A 10,023-nucleotide genomic window follows, 5' to 3' on the forward strand; every position below is an offset into this window, starting at 1 on the left:
AATTTCTGAAACTATAAGTTAATTGAAAAATTATTTTTATATCATGTATATATTATGTCTACTTTGATATTCATAGGACTAAGTCAATTTAGGGAACCAGTTTATCTTCAGAAGTTCTCTAAACACTGGACCCTTCCCGGGAAAGATGCCCTCTAGTGGCGCCTGGCGAGCACCACACCCAGAGGCCTTACCTGGGAATTGGCAGCACTCTCTGGGACAGGAAGGACAGTGGACTTGGCTTCCTGGAGAATTCTTGGACTGCCACTAAAAGGTGCACCAAGGAGCGTCACGGTCACCAGCTGCAAGGTGAAATTGGAGCCCAGGGACAGAAAGACCTGGAAACAAAAGCCAGAGGGTTTTTCTTTTAGGAGTAAGAAATAATCAGGTTAAAATAGTGACGTTTGCTGGAGCCATTAGCAAATTGCAGGTCAGTTCTGCTCCTTGGCAGCAGCTTCATCTGTCTCAAAGCAAAACACCAGCTAAAAGTGTGTGGCAGACACCACCAGTCATGAAGCATGGACACAGAACTTGCAAATCTTGCACGCACAGGCCAGTCAACTTGAGGATGACAGGAATTGGGCGGTGTCCACACGAGAGCCGTGTCAGGACTAAAGGTGCTCACTGTTGAACAGTGTTTGCTCCTACACACAGCAAAGCCCGCAGGTCCTCCCACTGAGTGATAACCGATGGCTCTCATGGCAATGACTCAAGGTGGGAAATGACTGAGGTGTCCTGGTTACTTGGATTTTTCAGATTTATAAAAATAAAAACCACTAACGCCATCTCCTAGGTTACCAGGTTACCAATGCTCACAATTTTAGAATCTAACAAAAGAGGGGGAAAAATTTTTGAACTTCCCAATTGATGCAATAGGAAAAGTATTTTTTGAACAAATAGTTCATTTTCCCACAGAAGGGAATGGCCAGCACCCAGACTACCCCGTTTCAGGGCAAAGCCTTAAACTTCTACACCTTGGAAAACGCACCCATGTCTGTGAAGCAGCTCCCTCTCCCCTCCTCCTCTTGATTATTTTTACGGTGATGCCAAGGGCCATGCAAAGGGCCTCAGTTACCCTGGGCAAGTGCATCCCAGCCCTGAGTTGATCCTAAATATAATGAAGATAAGCACATGGCACATGCTCTAATATATCAATCAGAGATCATATGGGTTCCAAGCACAGCGCCACACAAGCTTAAGTGGCTTTTCATTCATTCAAAATAACACTCACTGAACATGAATTTGTGCCCAAGTGCTAAGGAATCCCATCCCAGCAGCATAACTTTGATCGTGTGCATCCCATCACACCTGCCGTATCAGTGTCCTTTCCCCATGCCGATCACTGGCTTCCCAGCCAGTGAGACTATACTCTGAAGGCCAAAGAGGTCTCATCTTCCAGCATGGGTTGCTTCCCTCTTTCCACACAGCTCTCTGCTGGGCCCACCCAGAATGCCCGACAAGGGCTGCTGCCCACCCCCGCAGTACAGGAATTCAACAAGAAAGCTGACCATGAGCCACCAAACAGCTGATACAACTACAAAAGAAGAGTAGTTAGACGAGGCAGTGGGATAGTGCTAATCCTGTTCTCCAGCATCCCCTATATTCCCAACCCAGGACTATTTGATGTATTTCCCATGGTTCATGGTGGCACATAACCTCCTGTGCACACTTCCCACCCTTGCTTACCCACGTCTCCTCTCATGTGCTAGCCAGAAAGCATGTGACAGAAACTGGGCCTCATCTTTGTATCTTCAGAGGTTTCAGTGAAGGACACAAGAGTCGGCACTCAATAAATGACCCCAACCAAACTGTGGAAGGCCTCCTGCGGTCTGCCCTGCAGCTCTTTAAGCCTGGACTTGTCCCTGCAGAGAGCCAGAGATTCTCTCTGCGCTTCTTGGAAGCCCAGTTGTGAGCAGGTGTGATAACAGTACACACCCCAGGGTCCTAGTGCTGAACCGACAAGGGGGCCTTTTAGCTTTCGGAGCCCAAGGGACCCTCTCTCTGCACAGAGACCCACTCGGAGGTGAGAAGTCACAGTGCAGGTGTGTAGGGACAGCATGACCTTTGGTGACCTCTGAGGCCAACCTCCCTTAGCTTTTACCCATGGAGCAGGGGACCTTGAGAATTCCCTGTCCTGTTTATGGGCACATCACCCTTTTCCCCAAGCAATCACCTCGAAAAACTCACTCAACCCAGCCTAGAAATTGATGTGCAGTCTTATTCCACACATCCAGAAACGTGACAGGAGCCCTGCCACCTGAAACAGGTTATGGACAGGCGTCACAGAGAGCCAAGGAGCAAGCTCTGGCGCGTGCACCAGCCAGCACACTTCTATGACTCGTTACCGAAGCTAGAAGCCACAAAACAACTCAAGTAATAGAATTCACACAAAACCCAAATATGGCATTAGGAAAAATAAGCATCTTTATGAAGTGCACAGACAAGCTTTGCAATGAGATGAAGCGAGCGCTGCTGGTCTTCAACATGTACGAGGTGGTAAGATGAGCTAAGATCCGGGTAGGTAGCAGACGTCACACATTCTGATTTTCCCATCGCGTAGCAAAGCATAATTTCGCTGTGGCAAGGCATGCTGGTTCATGAAACTGACATAAAATACATATCTACTCCTTGAAAAGTTAGAGGAAGGTCTCTCCGTGCCCTAACAGAGGTAACCTGGCTCTGTTCAGCAAGCGGTATGACTGCCTGGAAAAACGTTTTAGGTTACACAGCTTAAACACAATGTGTATTTTGTTTCTTCTGACTGACACTGCAGGTACACTGACGCCCTTTCCTCTTCGGCTCGTGCCCTCTGCTGCAATCTCCACGAGACAGCTGTAGCACACGCAGCGGTCAGGAACTGGGAAGTCAGGGTCACGACCTCGAGCGAGCGCTTCAGAGGATGCCGGTATGTGAGAGCAACAAGGAAACGTACATCCCACTGAGAAACCCCTTGCATAAGACCCCAATAAAAGTAAAGCACTAGGTGCACAAAAGGTTTAAAAGGTTGTGGAGCCAGAACCAGCATGAAGGGATTGTTGCTCGTTCAAATAGCAGCTTATTTTCTGTTGATTGTGTTTATATTAAACTTATGTAAAATAATAGGGAACTACCTCCTGTTTTCCTGGTTAGTGCTTTCTGAGGCCTCTCTCCACTACCCTTTGGCAACGCGGGCTGATTTCAAAGCTTTTTGGCATTTTCAGGAATACAAGGTGATGCCCTACATGGATTAAAACTTCAACCTCACATTCAAAGTGGCCCAGTTCCTCCCTACTCCTGCCAGACCCACAGCTCAGGAGCAAATGTGGAAAGGAAAAATGTTTTAGGTTACTTAATTTATACACAATGAGTATATATTACTATAACCATTCCTTCCTCTTCCACCTTTCCACAGATCTCTGGTACTTCCAGACTGGGGTATGGGGAAGGTCTCCTTGAGGCAAAGTGACCCAAGTCTCGCTTCTCTGCTCCAGCTCCTCGCTGGCTGACAGTGCTGGCCACCTTAGCCTATGAAGGCAGCACCACCACGGAACTGGCTGGGCTCCTCAAAGCCCCAGAGTTCCACCTCCAGCACCTCTCAGCAGTGAGACCACCTGGCTACTTTCTGGGCTGCCTTCCGTCACCAGGAGATAAAATCCCCCATGCCATCATTATCCCAATTAATTAACATATGAAATACATTAACCTCTCTCTTATCACACAAAATCTATGAAATGTTCCATCTTTGGGAACTCAGACAGAGTCTCTCACTCACAGTATGCAGGCCCTGACCAAGCAAGACTGCTGGTATACCCTGGGGCCCACAAGAACGCACGAATTCTCTTTCTCCTCATTTTCAGCCCCAAGCTGGCACTGTGATGTGCTGCCCACCGCTGGCCGTCTCCACAACCCACAGCCATCCTCCACAGCTCCACGCTGCCCAGAGAAAGCGGAAGAGCAGACATGAGCCTCTAGCTGCGCAGCCTCTCACGCAGGGGGCATGTCTCTCACACTGCACTGTCCACCCCACAAGCACTAAGTAAGTTCAAGCTAGAATCCAGACACACCTGCACTATATCCTTTTGGGAATATATTTACTCATTGGAGAGCTGCAGATGCGTTACCCAAAATGCTATAGGCCCTCTAAAGTTTCATGAAAACATCTGAGTGAGGCTTTGATCTGATCAAGAGACAGGCAAGGGCTCTCCGAAGGAGGTCTAGCAGAATGCCCTGGACACTGCAGTACTGCCACACACCTGGTTCTTTATTGGCACTGTGTCCACTTTACACGTTGCGCCATCTTCAACCACCAGCTGCCCTTCCGCATGCTCAGTAGCAACTGGCTGTTCTTTAAGCTCAGACAGAATCTGAAATTTAACAGCCACATCTCCAAAGGTTCCAGCAAGCCGGGTTACATTAATGTGGATGGATCGCACGAGGTTCTCCCCGATAAGTATCGACTGGTGCTCTGCATACAGGGCAAACACTCCGTGAGGGTCATCATTGGCCGCCACGGAGAACCATGCGATGCTGTTGCCCAGGTCCAGCTCTGCTCCTCCCTGGACAGAAACCAGCTGGATGGCATATGATTCTTCCGTCTCGGGAGTGTCATCCGGCAGCAAGTGAACGTCAAAGCTCGCTTCGCTCTCACCATCAGCAATCGTGAAGATGCCACTTGTGGAAAGAAAGTCTCCAGCGACATCAAACTCACTACTCAATTCCCAGTAAACCTGAAAAGGAAAAAAAAAAATTCAGCAGAATTATATAATTTGGTATACTCAATCACAAACCTTGAAATGTTTTCCTAAAATATATAGAAAGAAATTTTAATTATTCAGTATTAACTTCCAAGCCAAACCCTTGCAGTGTGTGTTAATAGCTCCTTGGGGTCGCCATATGCAACTCAGGTGAAGACGTGGCCCAGTATATGGGGCTGCTGGGTTCTCCCTCAGCACCACGGACAGAAAAAGACCACGGAATCTCATTATGTCACCTGCTCCTGAACCAGCTGTATTGTATAATTTAAAGAGATAAATAAAAGCAAGTTAATTTTAAGATGCCAGTTCCAAAAATACATCCATTGGTGAACCATAAGCAATATTATAAGCTAGAAAGTAAGTAGATGATTGGGCAAGTTCACATTAAACAACATATCAAGGATTAGTCGTTATTTTCCAAGCATTGTTGGCCTATAAGCTATCCAGTTTCAATGAAGAACAACCCATCAATCTCAAAAACAAGTATACTTGCAGTGCTCACTTTGGCAGCACATATACTAAAACAAGCATAACTGCAAACAAATGGTCTTGATGTTAACCAAACACCATGAGAACGTCCAAAAGCATCACCAGTCTACATCCAGGGTTACATAAATGCAACCCCTTAAAAAGTTACCAAATGGGAAAATTCTCCTGGGAAAGAAAGCCAAGAAGAACAAACAACTTTTAAAAATATCATTGAGAAGCTCAAGTCACAGAGGATTAGTACTGCAGCAGACAAAAAAAAAATCTAAAAGTACTTCTTCATGACTCTGCATAAGGAAAGTCTTTTTCAAAAAAATATAACCAAGTTTAAGTTAAAGAGCTTCAGTGAACTAGGGTGGCATGAAGTGCAAAGAGCAAAAGTCCTTAAAGAAAGCATCTCCGCTTCTCTGCAAACTCAAGTGACCTCAGCGTACCAAAACTTTTAATTAGAAGATGTACATATGTGCACACAATGAAATGTCAACCAGCCCACTGAGGAGAGCACAATCATGGCACGCACAGGAAAATGGGACAGAACCGGAGACCGTCGTGTTGAGTGAAATAAGCCGGATACAGAATGTTAAATACGTTTTCTTTTATATAAAAAACTTATTAAAGAGAAGATGACAGGGAACCACGAGGCACACTTTTAGAGATGGGGAAGAAATGAGGAAAAGAAAAGGCAAAGAAGAGGCAATGGGGTATGAAAAATTGAGAGCTGTTCAATGTGTGCAGGAATTTACCAAAACCTCATTACCGCATTAATAATATATCCTGAAAATAAGTAAAAGTTGAAACATGCAACTTCTCCCTCCCACCCACATTGGTTAGAAAAATTAGTACTCAGAAAAAAAAAAATCAAATAAAAATAATACCGTGATTTCTCCAAAAGTGCCTTTGACTCTTTTGACAAAGAAAGTTATGACCAGTGGCCCTTCTGTGGCCAGCGGCTCCAAATAGGTCTTCCCAATTGTGGACTCAGGGACAAAGGACACAATACCATTTGGGTCACCAAACTTTCCAATCTACAGTGATAAACAGAGAACAGCAATGACACACAGAACAATTGCAGTGTCCACACATTAACATACAGACAAGCCAGGAAATGAACTTGAATATCATCTGCTTAGTCACTTGATTTGTAAAAGCTTTTTACTATCCTGTTGTCTACATGAGTACATTCTGGTCCTCCAAAGATAATGTGAATACTATTCTGAAAGCTACAATTTGTAGAATGCAAAACAGCACTTTGCTGCCTGAATTTTGCTTTAATCCTCTTACATTCTCTGTATTTCACCAGTAATTCTTAGTTAACTGGCACAAAGCAGACAGAGGCAGAAAGGCCCTGTGATGGTTCTGTTCTTGTGCCAAATGGGCAAGGAGACGATGCTTGTCTGTTCGGCCAAACCATGGCCCAGACACTGCTGTGACATGATTTAGGCGTAGCGAGCATTATCTAAATAAAGGAGATCTCCCCCCTGTAATGGGGGTAGGCGGGGTCTCACCAGTCAACTGAGTTTTCCTGCACAAGGAGGGATTCTGCCTCCAGACTCACGGAGGGACCCTCCCGGGGTTTCCAGCCTCCCAGCCCCGACCCGAGTGTGGCTCACAGCCACTGCTGCAGCTCTTTCCCGAGTTCCTCACCGTCAGCCTGAGATTTTGGACAGGCCGCCCTCACCGCCCCACAATTGCCTTAAAAGCTTCCTCTCTCCTTGCGTGTGCTCATGTGTGCGCAGGCACGTGTGTGTGTGTGTGTGTGTGTGTGTGTGTGCATACATGTGTGCACGTGTCCTACTGGATCACTTTCTCTGAAAGTCTGACTGATACAGATCCCACACAAGACTATTTTTCAAACTTAAAACACCCACAGAAATGGTATGTCGGCAATCTTGATTCCCAGGGCTTTCCGCCCCCGTGACTGCATGACTCACATCACATATGCGGAATCCAGGCCCTGCTACAGCACTGAGCCACTGAGCTAAACGAACAAGGACCATTTTTTATTCAAACAGACTGACTCACACCTAGTCAGTGACATTCAAATACTTTGATGGCAAAGACTGTTAGTATTTATCATGAGGTAACAAATATGTCCACCCTAAAATTGTCAAGTGTTCCCCGAATGCCAAACGTACTCAAGGACTGTATGATATGTATTGTTACTCTACTAAAACTTCTTTAGAAATATTATTAATAACAATGTAATTAACAAACAAAAACCAGAGGGTTTGACCCCCCATGGGAGTGCCTGTGATCTTGTGCAATTTTATAATTTTTAACTCAGAGTAAACATGTAGAGTTTCAAATAATGACAAAGTATTTTCTGATAAACGTATTTAGCCCAAAATGTAGGAAAAATCAAGTCAAGCTTACCGTTAATGCAACGGCGTTAGCTCTAGAGTCTAATCTAGCTTCTCCTTTCACAAGCTGTAGCTGAACTGTAAACGTCTCCTCCGGCTCTGTTGCGTTGCGTGGGGGGATGGTCAGGAGGATGCTTCTCACGCCTCCCTCTCCGTCCGCAAAGTACAAGGAGCCATTCATGGGCTGGATGTCCCGATTGTGGGGTGACCAGGCCTCCTCAGAGTTGGGGCCCTCGATGCGCCAGTCTACCTGCAGGTTGTTCAGGGTTTTGTCTTTAATATAGATGATCAGTATTAAACAATGGATTACTGCAGTAGACATACATTAGAAAAAAATGTACATATGTAAGAAACTTTTAGGAAATGTGCATCAAATTCTTACAACATTAACTTATTTTTGTTAAAAATAATGGTATTTGCAAATATAAACTATGTGCCTATAGATATCAGTTTTCATGGGTAAAATTAATACTAAATTAAAACTACGAATACTCAGTCATTAAAATTATAATCACATTAACAAAAATTTCTTATAATATATATAAAACCATATGCAGAGAGACATTTTTAAAATGTAGGAGAGCAACACTGTCTTGCCATGCACACAGATTCTGCCAGTCAAAATGTACTGGACGCACCGGATTACGCACCTACACAGGGAAGAGCAGGGACAGGGGTTCAATCCCTAGCACCACATGCTGTGCCACCACTCCCCCACCACCCCCAGAGTGGGCTGAGCCGCACTGAGACCCTGCACGATGGCGCATACCTATCAGCACTGGGGAGGCTGAAAACCGGAGGATCACTACTAGCCCGAGCTACATAGCAAGACTCTACCAAATGTATTTAAAAAAAAAGTACTGGAATAAACCAGACTATGCAAGTTGTTCATGCAGCCTTCTCTAAATATACTGAAATTGTTACTGAAAATAAAGAAAAGTCTTCACACATCATTCTCAGCAACAGCTCTTCGGATTTGCAACAGACAGATTTGCTTCTAGAGGCCCCTTGCAGGTCCCGGACCGTAGTTCTAGTCTAGATTAGGACAAGCTTCTGAATCACAGGACACAGCGCTACGGACATCCAGCTCTGCTGCTGGACATCCTGACGGCTCAGTCCCCCACTAGGCCCCGAGCCTTCCCCCCAGGACTCAGCTAGCCCTGCTCGGCTTTGGCATCCCCTCAGCGCTTAACAACTCCCAGGCCTCAGATGGACCTGCTGCCTTCTGGCGACCTGCGAGCCCGCCCGAGGACCTCTGCCACCCAGAGCCCCTGCTTCATCCAAAGCCCTGCCCTGACAGTTCTCGGTTAGACTCTGACCCTCCCACAGGGGCACAGCAGGCAGGAGGGTGGGAGGGTGCTGCTAAGCCTAAGTGGTAGGGTGCAGGCCCAGAGCTCCAGGCCTGGGTTCTAGCTCAGAACCACCGAAAGGGGTTCTGCTCGCCTAGCAGCCGGTCGAAGGCTTGCCTAGCAAGCCGGAAACCCTAGGTTCGGTCGTCAGCACCAAAAACAAGAAATAAACCTCCCCTAAAAAACAATTCAGGGGCCGGGAAGACAGCTCAGCAGAATAAGCGCTTCCCTGGCAAGTGCAAGGGCCTGAGTTCAGTCCCCGATTCTGCAAAATAAAAAAAAAAAGAAAAAGAAATTCAACCAAAAAAATACAGTAAAATCAAAAAAGACTAAAAACAAATAAGGCAACAGAACCAGCCAAAAACAAAAGGTGGCCGGCAAGAGAGTCCACGGCTCCCACTTTTATGAACAGTTTATTACCGTCAGTTTCCTCACTAGTTTACTGTTCAACTCTGCTTATTACAACGACCAGTGCCATGATCTCAGCACTCGGGAGGCTGAGGCAGGAGTACTGCTGTGAGTTCGAGGCCAGCCTGAATTACACATAGCGAGACCTTGTCTTAAAAACAAAAAAGGCCAGCCTGAGAACAGAGATGACGCCTAACTCACGGTACAGGCTCACTCACTACCTAACTCGGGGCCGCTCTCAGAAATCACTCAATGCATCCTTGCTTGACTGGCCCATAAATCATGCGCTTCATTTCCAGGGGCTCTCAGAGTTCTGGGGAGCGGCGGTGCGCCCCCGCGCTCTCAGGCACTTCGCCAGGCTCCTCTGTTACTCTGCCTTCCGAAGACAATGAACAAGAAGCATTTATCAATTATCAATTGGCCACGAAGTCCACGTTGGGAACACGCGAACCCAACGCCACCAGCGGCCTGCTGGCGCCGGCTCCGAAAGCCCGGGAAGCGCAGCCCACCTGGACCTCTCCGCGGAGTCCTCCGGTGCGCTCGAGCAGCAGGGACAGCGGCGTGGCGGCGCCCGGGTTGGGGAGCGACACGGCGCTGGCGTTGAGGAAGCGCACCAGGCCGGCGGGCGGGGCGCGGCCGGCCACGCGGAGCCTGCTCTCCAGGTGGCGCCCGAGGAGCGCGCCGCCCGTG

The 10,023-nt window shown here is 47.0% G+C and overlaps 1 protein-coding gene across 1 annotated transcript in view; it reads right to left on the reverse strand.

Moving 5' to 3' along the window:
* The window catches only part of Adgrv1 (adhesion G protein-coupled receptor V1), a 479,349-nt gene that overhangs the window by 302,668 nt on the left and 166,658 nt on the right, over positions 1-10,023 (reverse strand). Inside the window, exons 67-71 of the mRNA XM_004644067.2 lie at positions 9,843-10,022; positions 7,590-7,826; positions 6,092-6,241; positions 4,230-4,703; positions 192-335 (exon numbers count right to left, since the gene is read on the reverse strand). Of these exons, the coding sequence (XP_004644124.1) occupies positions 192-335; positions 4,230-4,703; positions 6,092-6,241; positions 7,590-7,826; positions 9,843-10,022 (1,185 nt within the window). The remainder of the gene's footprint in view (positions 1-191; positions 336-4,229; positions 4,704-6,091; positions 6,242-7,589; positions 7,827-9,842; position 10,023) is intronic.

This window comes from Octodon degus, unplaced genomic scaffold, assembly GCF_000260255.1.
Source record: "Octodon degus isolate 3935 unplaced genomic scaffold, OctDeg1.0 scaffold00190, whole genome shotgun sequence".
NCBI lineage: Eukaryota > Metazoa > Chordata > Mammalia > Rodentia > Octodontidae > Octodon > Octodon degus.